The sequence below is a fragment of the Grammomys surdaster genome, unplaced genomic scaffold, assembly GCF_004785775.1.
Source record: "Grammomys surdaster isolate TR1022 unplaced genomic scaffold, NIH_TR_1.0 125953, whole genome shotgun sequence".
Lineage (NCBI taxonomy): Eukaryota > Metazoa > Chordata > Mammalia > Rodentia > Muridae > Grammomys > Grammomys surdaster.
In genome coordinates, this window is record NW_021620773.1 from 905,742 (window position 1) to 920,639 (window position 14,898).

Consider the following 14,898-nt stretch of genomic DNA (forward strand, 5'->3'; position numbering starts at 1 on the left):
AGTAATACTTCTTAAGTTGTAATGCTTTTCTCTCCAGATACCTCTGTGCCTTTGTTGGGCATATGGTGTGAGGTATACAGTTGTTTGGTTAGAGGAATCATAGTTTTCTTTCATATGGTGTTGCAATACTTAGAATTCATGCTTTAATTGAGTGCTTTTATCTGTATTACAAAGAAGGATAGAGTCCTATGACCAAAGTAAAGATTTCTAAGTGGTTCTACTTAACACTTACTGAGATCACTTTCTGAAACTTTCCCAGGTTCAAGGCCTGATTACAGCTCAGGCACTGTCCTATCTTCTTTTCTGTTACTGGAATAAACACCATGATCAGATGCAACTTGAGGAAGAAAGGGTTTATTTCATCTTACATTGTGGTTCAGCATAAAGGAAGTCAGGATAGGAGCTCAAGGTAAGAATCTGGAGGCAAGAACTGAAGCAGAGGCCATGGAGGATTACTTTGTGCTGGCTTGTTCCTTGAGGCGTGTTTAGCCTGCTTTCTTACACAACCCAGGACCACCTTTCCACGAGTGGCTCTACTTAAAATAGGCTTAGCTCTCCTCTTTCATTTTTCAATCAAGAAAATGAATCTGTGGTGGCTTGAATACAAATGGTCCCCCGTAGACTCAGGTCTTTGAATGCTTAGTCGATAAAGAGTGGTACTATTAAGAGGTGTATCCTTGTTGGAGAAGGTGTGGTTTTGATGGAGAAAAAGGGTTTCAGTCAGTTCCTGCTGCCTGGTGATCTAGATGTAGAATTCTCAGCTCCCTCTCCAGCACCATGTCTGAAACTGCAAGCCAGTTATAGTTAAATGTTTTCCTTTGTAAGAGTTGCCACAGTCATGGTGTCTCTTCACAGCAACAAACTCCTATCTAGGACAGAACCACAGCACAATTTAATGGAGGCATTTTCTCTACTGAGATTCCCTCTTGGACAATTAATTCCCTGGGTGTAACTGAGATAGGGTTCTTAAGCAGGTAACTGTACAGGAACCTTTTCATATTCATTCTCTCACAGTTTAATCATATAAAGAAGAAGCAATACTTGAAACCACAGAGCTAAGCAAAGGCAACCAGGAACTAAATAAATAGAATTTGTACTTGAAAAGTCTCACTGGGGACCCCAATGGCAAACTCTGAGGACCCATGCTCAGCACTTGCACACTTCACTGGCTGCTTTAACCTCTGCCTACCTGGCAATCTAACCTTGAGTTCTGAGTGATTGGTAGTGAGACCAGAAGCTTCCACTTTCCCCAGTCAACAGAGGAGCACCTGAATCCCTCAGACATGAATCAGCACTGAGTAGCTCCAAGAATGAACTTTAAGAACCACCCAACAAAGTGAGGGAAACAGCAAATAGAGATCCAGACTCATAATCAACAAAATATCGGTAGACAACAATACCAAAGACACAACCAACAATCTATATGAAGATAAACAACATGAAAAACTAAGACAGTGTGCCTCTTCCAAAGTTATTAATCCCATAGTGATGGCCCTTGTTTCGACCAAGAAATACTAAAGAAATCTCGAGCTGTAATAAAAAAAAAAAACTGAAATGAAATATTAAAGAAAAAAATAAAGTAATTGAATCACTTAGTCAATAAGAAAATAAGATGCTAAACTCATTAATGGAACATCCAAGACTTTCAGGGCACAATGAAATTCAAACAATGAATCATAGCCATAGAAGGAAAAGAAATCCAGTCAAAGGCAAATAAAATACTTTCAGTAAGTCATAGAAGAATACTTTTCAAAAGTCATAGAAGAAAATTCCCTAAATTTTAGGAAAGGGATTTCCATTCAAATGCAAAAGTACACAAAGCATACTAGACAAGAGCAGAAAACAAGTTCCCTATGCCACATAATAAATACGTAGATGAAGTTAGAGAAGATTATTCTGAGCAAGATGGTTCAGACTCAGAAAGACAAGCGTTCTCTTCAATATGTGGGTCCTAGCTTCAAATCTTTAAGGCTTTAGTTTAAGCAGGGATCAGGGCAGAGGGATGGGAAAGATGACAGAGTAAGGAGAAACGTTTAAACCAAACTAAGAATGTATTAGAAGCCATACATTAAAAAGGTAAGCTAAGAATAGAGATTTTGAAGGGAGATAGCCTGGATAGCCTGTATGTTTAGATAACACTGCTCCTGAAAGTCAAGGATTAACCAAAACCCCAGTGCCAGGCATGAGACACTTTCTTATGAATTATTGGGTCAGGAACACATCAGATTCTCCAAAATATACTCTTCCTACTCTTTTTGATAGCCCACCAGAACCAGTTGATAAGACCCCAATGTTTAAGACAGCACACTTGGTTGCCAAGTAACAAAGAAATGAAGCTGGAACTGAGTTAGATGCTACTGTCCTATTGGCTGGTTTCCATGGTGCTGAAATGTCCTATACAGGCTTTGGAGGGGGGGGTAGGATATCAATAATCACACCCAGATGTAAAGTTACGAATTAAAATACCAACCTTCCAGGTAAAATGCATCCACTGGTACATAGTGGCACAACTGTTATGGAGGTAACCAACTCTGCTCACATCTTGTGGATGTGAGGCCCAACCTACAAGGAATCCATGCGTGGTGTTGTAAAACTTGTTCTTCTTCTTCATCATCATCATCATCACAACACAGCCTATGGATGAAGCCTTAGGCAAACTACTGCTATTGTGTAGCTAAATTATCTTTGTGCCAAGCTACTTATTAACTATGTTAACCAAAGAAGCTTATTTGGAATCGATGTTGGTAGATGCAAAGATGCTACTACAATTTTCTCTAAGGCTCATAGATTATCACAGGAGAGCAGGAAGAATCTAAGAGACAAAAGGCAAGGAGGACTATGAGGTGCTATCTTGTGGAATTTAGGCACGACTTCACATCAGCTGGGGCTGCCTGCTACGGGCCTATTACACTCCAGCAAGAATCGAGGGAAGGGATCATGGAGTCTTACCCTCCCTTCCCTGCTATTTGCTACTAATGGATCCTAGGGATTTCAGGGTCCAGATGTCCACAATTCCAGATGCAGGAGATGCAGTGAAAGGAACTCAAAGAGATTAGGAGGGGTCATAAAGACTGATCAAGCCTGTTTTCAGTGTTATCTTTAGTAGCTAAATGCTATATAAATAACAGTGGGAAAAATAAACTGTTCACTCCCTAAATGAACTGAGTCCTACAACTGTTTACCATCACCCTCCTTTCCAGGTGCCTGTGGTGGCCATGGCTCCACTGGTCACAGCAAGCAGAACGGCAGTCCTTGTCTTCAGCTGTTTACCCATTGGTCAGATCAGCAGGCTGTCAGCTCCAAACTCACCCACGATCACACTGATCATCCTGTTTAAACTCTGATGTGTCTCACAAAGGGCTTGCACGGGCAACAGAGGTGGGAGGGGAATTATACCAATCAGAATGTACTTTACATATGTACGAAATTGGCAGACTCAATAAAAATTTTACTAGGTGGACCCACATTCATATATCAATTCCCAAGGATACCTAATAACGAGAAAGCTGAAATGACCAACTTGTGATAGAATTTCAGACTGCCAAAACAGCTGTAAACAGATGGTGTCCAAGAAGAGAGTCGCAGAGGAGAGCCCCAGATGTGTGTTGTGTGTAAATCTTTGGCTAACCTCTTAGCAGGGTGTGAGGGGAAAGTTCACACTCAAGAAGAGTGAAAACACAGCAGTACTAATCTCTTCATAATGGCCAAAGTCCAAAGTAGGTGTTGGTATGTTTCAGCTTTTCTATGGACCTAGCCTAACAAAAAAAAACAAAAAAACAAAAAAACAAAACAAGCCAGAACCTCAGTGTGACCATCCAGTAACCTGACAGTGCAGTTACTGTGGAAGTATTACTGAATTATGGATACCCAGGGTAGTGATGGGCACTTCTACAGATACTTAAAATGTTAATACTCCTTTTGTTTCAAGACCAGTAGTTTATAGTTGGGTAGGAAAACGGCTTGAAGTAGAGAGTGGAAAGAGCAGTCAGTCCTCAGTTTGGACTATTAGCATGTAGTGAGGGCACAGTGTATTATAAAATATAAATTAATTTACCAATAAATCATACTGAATGACTATTTAAAAAGCTTTTATTCTTATAAATAGGTTTATTCAAGAGTTTAAATGACATGAATCACAATTTTAGAGTCAAACATCTGCAGTTTTTAATGTAACAAAATGTAAAACCTTAAAAAACGTTCAAAACATATATTCACATATTTAAAATAAAGATCAAATTCTTTCAGAATTACTTAAAAATCACAGATCAGCTTAGAACAACCATTTATTTCCAAAGTTTTTTTGAGAAATGAAGTTTTAAGCAACCACATCTCTATCGGATATCAAAGATCTTCGCTTCCTCGAAAATGGGGCTGACAACTTCAGCCATGTTGTAGATTTTGTGTTCACACAACGTGAGGCAGTGTTGACACAGTGGGAGAGATCATCTGCTCTGGAAGAGATAGTTTGTATGTGCCTCAACAGTCTGATCTAGAAGAGGAGTGGAGGTCTATTTTCCATGGAATTCTTTTTTTCTAAAATGTTACAAAAATGAAGGTAGATTTACTGTCCTTTCCCACTCCCTTCAATCAGCGGCAGCTAAGAGCCCAGATTCTTGTCAGGCTGCCCACTCATAAACCCAGCTCATATAGCTACTTTGTAACATTAGACAATCACTTTCTTCTTAGTTTCTAATATTAGACAAATACACACACCCCCCCTCAGTTTCTCCATGTGTGTGGTACAGTTAACACAAGAGAACTGAGAAACAGTGAGACAGAACTAGATAGTACAGACTGTTTCCAAACCTATTACCACTATCAGAAACAATCCCCAAATCCATGAGGTAAACAGTTCCATGGCAGGGTATGTTAGATCACGTCATCTGAGACATCATCATGGAACAAACAACTTTTGGTTTTACATTTACCTTCACTTATGTAAATCAGGGAACATTTTCAGTCACAGTATAACAAGCAGGGCTGAGGATACAGCCCGCCTGGTGGAGTACTTGGCTAGCAGGCTTTAAGTCCTATGTCTGATCCCCAGCACTGCATAAACTAGGCATGGTGCAGCATGCCTGTAATCCTAGCAGTCCAGAGGTAGAGGCAAAGAATCAGGAGTTCAAGGTCATTCTTGGCTACATTGTAAATTCCAGGTTAGCCTGGATTAGGAGACCCTTCCTGAACAACAAACAATAATTAACAAAGGTGGAGAATTATAAATCTTCATAGTTCAAAACAATACAAAACTATAAAAAGTTTAATCTAGACTAGTAGAAAAAGTTACATTACAAGAATACGTTAAAGTGTAGCACACTGTCATCACCTAATAAACGTTTTCATCACAAATTTACTACACAGTGCTTTCCTATTCATCACTACAAATACATTTTTACCCAATACATTTTTCTACTGACAAAGAAATACAAATGTATGTAAGATAAATATTACATTACTGATACACTTAAATTTTATACCACCTTTGGCTTGGTTGTATAACTCAATTTCAAAAACAAGATAACAAGAGCTAAACATCCACTTTATTTCAGAAACAAAATATATGAAAGGCAGAATACTTCCAGAGATTCTTGAACTTGACTTACCAAAGAATATAAAGACTATTAGCTGCAATAAACCCACGTTTAAAATGGCAGGTTTTGAGACCCCTTGAAAAGATACTATACCATATCTACTCTCTGAAGTCCTGAAGCTTTCCCAATGAAATGTTTTCAGTAAATACAAAACTTATTTGGGGGAGCTCTATTCCCCTGAAGAGACTATGTAATTAAAAAGAAAAAGGTGTGGTTATTTGTGAGTTACAACCTATTTGCTGACCTCTGATCTACATTTAAAGCAGTGTAAAACATATAATGCTTTCAAATAACTGTAAGAATTTGTTATGGGAGCTATGCTTTCTAATTAAACATCAACAATTTGTTTAACAATTCGTCTTGTAATCAAACCTAAGTGTTTACCATTTTATTCTTGTTCCTCTTAAAAGCTCCTAACGATTACAGAAACAGGTAACCACACAGTAACATGCTGAGGTCTGCTTGGTACAGAGGAGAGGCCTCCCTCCAGAGTTTCTAAGTGAGCTGTGCTCATGAAGCAGAATAGCAAAGGCTCACAGCTCTATGATGTGCGTGTGTGTATCAACCAGCAAAACACTATTGGTAAAGACGACTACTGTAATTCTTTTCATTCTTACTCATCTTGAGCAGGACAGTGGTAAATACAGGGCTCAAATAAACTGAACTGATCAAATTTCTGAATGCAAACTCCATATAATATTTACTTTTTTTGAAAGAAAAATACACCCTACCTATTTCTGCTTTGACAGTGTCTAAGATATGAAGAAATTGCCACTAATCAATACCTCATCTTAAGTAATATAAGCAGATTACTGGATTACCTACTATCACAAAATTTACTTATTTTAGAAATAACTTCCAAACATTATGGAATTAGTGCTGGAATCATGGATATTTTAAAATTTTGTCACCAGCATCTAATTTATTATATATTTCTAAACAACATTATTGCCATTGACTTCAAATACATAAAACACACCCAAAGAAAAGTAAGTAAATCCTCTAGAGAGCTAAAACCAAACAGAAGATGTTTCTAAGTGGATGAAATTTCGGGATTAAAGTAAGACAAGTCATCAAAACTGACTATAACACTGAGCAGACTTATCACACCCTACTGCAGACAGGGCATGGTAAATCTGCAGGTCTGCACTCATCCCTACAGAAAATGACATTCCAGAAGAGGGGTCAGGATAGTTGTTATCCAACACAGCTTCCTGCCTAGGATTCAGTTAGTTATACAGTACATTTGTAGAATATCTGCTTCCTTCTATACTGAAAACTCCACTCGGTACAAATTTATTCAGCTTACATCATACAGCACATCTATGAGCTTTATGGATATGCAATACAGCACGAATCCCCGCTGAAACACAGCAGGACGCAGACCAGGTACTAACTAGAGTTCAGACGTAACATTCTCATTTGAGATTAGGGACAAACAACTGTCCTTCAACAATCTGTCTCTTTAACTCTGGAACCAAAATCAAGGACATTTTTTTCTTCAATATTGATTTCCTATATGAAAAAATATGTATATTATACTTGTCTTAACCATTTAAAGACTTTCTAATTGCTCTAAGGTAATAAACATAATTTTATCTGAATACAGTTTGAACTGAACTATATATGCTCACTCTCTAGGAATTATAAATGAAAGCCGTGAGTCCCTTCTCTCCTGTCTAGACAAACGGTGATGAGTACGTCAAGTCAGTTACGATCACACTAGAAATACATCCTATCCTAAACTATTCCCTATAAGGAAACTGCATCGTTTATAACAAGACAAACACAGATGTCTGTGAAAACAGAAATTCCTCTAACAAGATTATGTACTAGGTGTCAAGTACAGAATACTACTTCCACATCATTTGGTGAGATGAAGCCATAAAAGGGAGTATCCACGGAAAACATAAACGTAAGCGAATACACTGCACACACACTCTTACTAATAGATCTGCAAGGCTAAGCCTGTGGGTTTTCACATGAAGTGGAGCTGGTTAAACTGATTACTGAGCCTAAAGCAGTTCAGACAAAAGACTAGGCCTTTTCACAAAGGCTTTAAAATATCCTACTGGAAGAGTGACCTGATCCAGAATGCAAAGCTCCGATCCCCTTCAGCAGGTGATACTGTCTACAATGTCCTTTTAGAATTTTTAACTTAAGTATGTGTGTGGGCGGTAGGGTTATATGCAGGTGAGTAAAACACTACAGAGCCAGAGGCTGCAGTCAGTGCCCTAGAGATGGAGTTGTAAGTGGTTACATGCTGCCCTAGGTCTAGGAACTTCCCTGGGGTCCCTGCAAGGGTGGTTCAAGCTTTTAACTACTCAGCCCCTTATGATCACTAACTAACCAATGCATTCAACTAAGTCTAATGAAAAACACTTGATAATTCTTTTTAAAAATTTAAAGCAGAAATATAATTAATATTTGTAAAAGCAATGACTTTTTTTTCCCAAGTGAAATGATTTCAGAGATGGGTCTGTTACTTTGAGCAACCAAACGTGAACCGGCCAGCTGTGTGAAGCCTTTTTCTCTCACATATTTAGTTACAAAGATGGAGACATTTATCACCAAATGACCATCAACTTGTCAACTGCCCGAGCAAGGTTAACCAAGCCTCCATCTTAAGAGTATCAACATGCATCCATTTTTAAGATCACAGTAACAAATAAATAGCACCTTTTGATTCATGGCATTCCACTCTGAAATGCCAAGTCCTACTTATGGAAAGCGGTGTAGAATACCACTATCTCCTTCTCTCTCTGTAGACCCCTACAGTGTGTCCTAATTCAGAAGTGACTCAGCACTTCTGAAAGCAGCCCCTTTCCCTTACGTGGGACAAAGTGCTCCCCGCCTTACAGCAGGCTGCCTAGATGGAAGCACCCCATCCCTTCTGCATTCCCAGACACAAAAGCCTGGGACTAAGAGCATCAGACAGCAGTTTATTCAACTCCAAGTGTTTGCAATTCCAGCTTCCTGAACTTAGTGCTCTATTATGATATAAACCGTCATGAAGCTTTTGGATCTGATAACATTTCAATCATTGCTACACCTGAGTCAAACCTCCTAAGTATCAAACAGAGCGATGGTCTGTGCTGGCTGACCACCCAGGACTGTGTTTGTAATTTTTATCCAAGTAGTTTTTAAGGAATAAAAGGAAAAGTTTTTGTTCCTTTGGGGAGTGTGTTTGTGTTTATCTGTGTGTGTAAAGCTCAGAAAGAAGAGTGGGCTACGTAAGCTCTAGTCACAGCACAGGACTAAGCAACAGCGTCTATATGTTACAGACACAGTAACAATAGAATAAATAAACTTTGAACAGTAGCACAGAACCTAAATGAAGCAAACCCCAGACACACACCTAGTGGTGCTCACTAAATTATAAAATGAAACTAAACCAATGACTTCTCTCACATCTGAGTTCTTCTGGTTTGTTTGCATAATAGGGACACATGTAAACTATATGACCTCAGCCATTTGCCTTTTTTTTTTGCCTCTCTCATCAAGTATATCTTATCACACACACATCAAAATGATGTGGGTCCTATGAATGGACCTTAAACATTTTCCAGATATGATCAAGGGTCTCCAGGTAATGTCATCCTGAATCAGAGGCTCCCTAAACCCAATGGCATTAACTGCACAAAAAGCCAGTGTAGACAGTCCTATGAAGACACAGATGACTGGAGGGACCTGTCCAAGAGTAAGGCCCTTCTAAGTAGCTGCTCAGTGATCTGAACAGGGACAATGGGTTTTCATCTCCTGAAGGAAAGAGCTCTGCCAACACTTGAGCTTAGGTACTGCCAATACAAATGTGAGGAAAAACTTAGAAGCCACAAGGTTTGTGGTTGGTTTTGTGCAGGAGCCCTGGATAACAGAGCAGTATTTCAGAAAGATTATCTATGAAAAGTCTTATAATCAATGCACTTTATCTTTGGCCTGCATAAACTTCAAACAAGGAATTAGTTCAAACAGCTTCATCATTCCTGTACCCTAAATGAAAATACCTGTTCCTCAGACATCCCAAAGCCTCTAGTTCATGATCTGTTATGTCTGTACATCTATTCTAAGATCGGAGCTATATTTATTACAATATCTGGCAATTTTACTCAGGAATACTGCTGGGTCATTTATTTGTAAACAGTTCAAATTCTTTGCTGTTCTTTACAAAAGAAGGTTGGATAGATTTTAGTGCTACAGAGCTTACCCAGTCCCCTAAACATATGCACACACACAGAAAAGTTCCCCCAAACCTCTGAAAAGATTGTCAAGACAACTGCAAGCAACTTTATTCATATTATCCAGTTTTTAGGCTAGTCTCAAACTTAATTCTTTTCGTTTCCTTGAATTTACTTAAAAGAAATTCCACTTCTATTTACCCAGTTATTTGTTGTAGAAATAGTCTTTTAAAGTTCAAAATACTCCTGCCACTACCACATAAACCTTTGGATGTCCTGACTATCTGGCCACTGAAAAGTCTTGTTCAGAAAGATATAAAAAGTTAGAAGATTAACAATTGTATACCAACCCAGTTCACAAATAAGTCTAGATATGGGTGGCAGAGGTATGTTAAGCCTATAAATAATGTATGGCAAGATGAAGTAACGGAATTCTAGTAGTTTCTGAGGAACTGTAGAAGCAACCAAGCATACAAAAAACATTAAATTCCAGAAAATTGACTTTGATTTTAAAGAGTCAGCTACAGCCCAACCAGCAAAAATGTAGGCTGGGACTAATAAATATTTGACAACTTCATGTCTCTGAAATACTCTTTTCCACACATAAAATGTGTAATGCCTATTGTCTGCCAGTAAATACTTATGGACATAAGTGAATTTCCAAACCAGAAATACCAAGACTAACGCAATCACAGAGAACTGAACTCTACGTTTCCAAACTAAGCTAAGAAAAGTCTTGACTTTGGTCGGAGAGAGTAGGTGAGGGAAAGAGAAGAAAGCAGTAAAGGAGAAAAAATAGAACAACTGAGGGAAATGGAGACAGGCCTCGTGACTACTCCGGTCGCCAACAACAATCCCACCATTAACTACCACAAACGTGAGAAATGCCAAGAGCAGAAGCATATAGGGCCAGGTCAAAAGGAAAAGCATACTCAGGTTCTTAAAGGACATGGAATATACCAGCAGAAACTGCAGAACTCTTCTGAGTTCCGAGAGTGGTCCCTTAACAGGGGGAAGCCTCTCTTCCTTCTTCTTCTGTAGTTCAGTTTTCCAGGCTTCACTGCACTTCTGTGCAATGATGTGTCCTGCACAGAAGGCAGCCCAGATGATGTTGGTCTGACGAAACATGAAGCCACAAAATCCAAGCAAGGCCGAAGTCCTATGGTTGCCATAAAGACACATCAAATAAGCAAAAAGAGTGAAGAATACAGACCCAGCTTCTGTATAGTAAAGAAAGTTAAAAAAATAGAGGGTTGGAAATACTGCTAGGGTTAATGTTGACAAGATTCTCTGGATACTTGAAGAAGCCTTGAAGGAAAAAGAAAAACATTGTTTTTAGGATAAAATAAATATGCCATTTTCTTGCTGAATTAATACAGAGATTTAAATATTCACTGAAATTAGCTGAAATGACTTGTGCTTCTGGTTTTGCAACACCATGTTTAAGACTACTGCTGGTAACTATTAGTTACACTAATCAGCTTGGAAACTGTTAAAATACTAATGAGGTGCAGCTCTTAATAGCTTAAAATCTTTTGAATCACAGAAGAAATCATTTGGTGGTCAGGTCACTGGATCTGAGACGCTGGACTCAGGCACAGGAGGAATGCAGGGACTACCAGGACACAGTAAAGATGTGACCAGCTATATCACCTTGAACTTACGCCTTAGCCATCATCACCACCCTTTAAAGACAGCCCTTCAAATCTCTACAGGAGACACAACTGGAATGTGCAAACTAAATACTTTGCCCGATGATCTTACTTTTTGTACGACAAAATTACAAGGACTTTCACTTAAAAAAAAAATCAGGCAGGTCTACTCTAAACTCAAATGTTTTCTTTTACCTTTTCTGACAATTTGAGGTAAGTGTTTTGAATCTCTTTGAGTAAGTCCTCCTCAGGACAGCAGTGGTAACACGTGCCTTTAATCTCAGCACTTGGAAAGCAGAGACAGCTGGATCTCTGAGTTCTAGGCCAGCCCCAAAACCTATACAAGAGTTTGAGGTCAACCAGAGCTATAGAGTGAGACCCCTGTCTCAACTAATCAACCAACCAATCAAAAGGCAAAGCTTCACAAGAGCTTGTAAACTTGGCACATATATTACATCTTGTTGCTTCTGAACATCTTGTCCTGTAAATGCCGTGTACGAAGGCTTCCTTTCCCCCTCCATCCCGTCAGGCTGAGACAGTATTTCTCTGTGCCTCTCATGTATCGGCTGAATCCTCACAGTGCTTTATGCCTCCCTCCTTTTCGTAACTCACACCGCTGAAAAGACCTTAGAATCGTTACCGCCACAGTGGACATTTACTGAAACCTGGCATTAGGTACTAGCCTAGGCACTTCCATTCATTAAGTCCTTTACTCCTAATACAAACTCAATGAGACAAATTTATTATTACTATTTGGTATTTAATTTAAATTACTTCAAACTGACCAAGACATATAATCACAAAGGGGTGATCTGCTCAAGTTAATATAAGTCGTGGCCAGGACTAAACTTAAACCCAGGCAATATCCCTCCAAGACTTGAATTATGAAATCACACCAAAACACAACTAAAATTCATTTCCACCAAAGAGGACCTAACTTCCTGAAGAAAACATGGAACTATTAAACTGGTTTTGTTCACTAACAAACACCTACTTTAGATTTTCAAATACAGTTATTCCTGTATTTAAATGCAAATATCTTATACATATAAGTAGAGAATTTCCACTTAGCTTTAAAAAACACACACCAATGCTAACCGGTGGACATTTCCTCCCATATCTTATAAAGCCAATTCCTAATTGTGGACGTTAGTGCACAGAAACTCTAATCTACACATACCTTGTTTCTGGGTTGTACCTTCCTGAAAAGCAGATACAGTACATAGAAGTTGCCAACACTGAAGAGAAGATTGACAAATCTGAGCATTCCGATGGAGCACACGACATGCTCGGACCATCCAAGGATCCAGTTGGCAGGTTTGACCACTCCAACTGACACCAGGTACAGGCCAGGTAACGTAGTAATCATAGGATCCCACTTAAAGTGAAAAGACCACGGATCAGGCAGAGCGATAATTATTCCATCGACAGAAAATGTCAAAAAAAAAAAAATCAAGTTTCATTTGTTCTAATAATGAAGAACTTGGAGAGGATACTCCATGACATAATTAAAGAAACCCTCGAAGACTAGATATCTCTTAAGTTTTATTGTTTAAGATTTAGTGTGTATGCCCACGCACCTGAGTATTTGCAACATTTGAATGCAGGTACCCGAGGAAGCCAGAAGGTGGCACTGGATCCTCTGGAGCAGGAGTTACAGAAGGTTGTGAGCAGCTCAATGTGGGTACAGAGAAGTCTGGTAGTCTTCTTTTGCCACGGCAGCAAGAGCTCTCAACCACTGAGCCACCCTACCACCACAGCCCCATTTTAACAATGTTTTGCTCCCTGTCTCAAATCTGTCTGCAATTATTAAGGTGACAACAACCAACAAACAGTAAGCTATGATCATTTCTACTTTCTAAGGGTTGCTCTTTAGAAAATGTATACTCTGCGACTGAATTGCCCAGGTCCCAATTTTACAAACCAGGCAAACAATAATTAGAACTCTGGTGGATCTTAAGATACGCTAAGTATTGAGAAAGACTGCATTACAAGATTTCTGATCACAAAACCTGTCATTTTGGGACTTGTGCTTGTCTTGTTTTACATATTGCAACACATCATGTATTAGTCACTATTATTACTATTATTTTGCAGGTGAGTGATCCTTAAAATGGCAAAGGTTATCAGTAACAGCACCAAGAAATCAAGTTTTCAACAAACTTTGTGTTTCAGAGCAGTAACCCATACTGTGTTTTACGAGATAAGGATAGTACATTTATCTTTGCACTGTGTATTATTTATGTGGTCAAACATGTAATTTTTTTTTAATGATGCAATCTGACTAGTTGCCAATTTAATCCAGGCAACAGTAAGTTTCTAAAAACAACTAAGAATGAAGTTAGAATAAAACTCTCAACTTTTTGGTGCCCTGAGATCTTCCACTCCGCGTTCAAAACACTGAGTGGAAAACTTCATAGGTAAGCTTTAGGTGTTTTTTTTTTCTGCATTTTCAAGCGGCACCTGCATGTCTCTAGACTTAGGGCTTAGTAAGACAAATTGCCAAGAGGAGCTATAATCTGGTGTCCGTATTTCCCGCATCATCTGCTCTTTATGCGTTCACCTAACAAATATGCCATAAATCTTAGGGCTAGGTATAGTCACTAGCCAGCTCTCTTCCCGTTTTAAGTCTGGGAGGACAGACGGGGAGAGGTAAGGGCACAGGCTGGGAGGAGTCCGTCCCGGGGCCGGGCCAGCAGTGACCAACCTGTGACAGGGAGAAGCGGCCCTCACAGTAACGCTGCGCCTGCGGCAGGTGGAAGATCTCATCCATGTAAGGCTCACGCAGAGCGCGGCTGAAGGCCGAGAAGAGCAGGCAGGACACCAGAAAGGTGCAGCTCAGGGCGGCCGAGAAGTAATAACCCTCCAGCTGCGCCATGGCGGCAGCCGCGTCCCGGGCCCAGCCTTGGGAAGCCCGGAGCGCCGAGCCCGGAACGCGGGAACAAGAGCCCAGTGCTGCCGGACGAAGTACTGCAGGGCCGGAACGCAATGGATGCTGGGAGAGCGTTGGACGGAAGCGTGAGGTCACTGTTTCCGGAATGGAGGATTTATGCAACGCACCGGACGGTTTTCCTGTCAATCACTGCTTGGCGCTCTCAGAGTGGCCAGAGGCGGTGTGGAGGGGCGGGTCTGGGCTTGCGCGCCGCAGCCGCGGCCGCCGCTAGGCTCCGGAAAGGAAGAGTGTCTTGTGCGGTATGCTGCTCTCCAGAAGGCGAAGACTGTTCCCAACTTTCTAACTTCCAAACTCCCAAACTGCATTTCTTTGTGGTCATCGCTGTTCTCCATTGCCAGTGCGATGAATTGCTAGAGCCTCATTACGATGCAATTTCATCTCGTCGTCTCTGGCGGGTAATGGAGATTGATGCTTTTTAGATTGGTACAGGCAACCAGCCCCTCGCTCAGGGCGACTTGTAGTGTTTCCCGCGCGCCCCCGCCTGGTGAGATTGAGTTAGCATTCAGAGTTGGTGCATTTTAGGCGAG

General features: G+C 40.1%; 1 protein-coding gene across 1 annotated transcript; it reads right to left on the reverse strand.

The window, feature by feature from the left end:
- Positions 1–4,082: 4,082 nt before the first annotated feature.
- On the reverse strand, positions 4,083–14,389 carry LOC114609353 (putative Dol-P-Glc:Glc(2)Man(9)GlcNAc(2)-PP-Dol alpha-1,2-glucosyltransferase). Its single transcript, XM_028753705.1, has 3 exons — positions 14,126–14,389; positions 12,599–12,796; positions 4,083–11,074 (listed from the first exon to the last, which is right to left on the reverse strand). Exons 1-3 carry the CDS (start codon positions 14,294–14,296, stop codon positions 10,019–10,021), a joined length of 1,425 nt encoding a protein of 474 aa, XP_028609538.1. The 5' UTR covers positions 14,297–14,389; the 3' UTR covers positions 4,083–10,018.
- Positions 14,390–14,898: the final 509 nt, after the last annotated feature.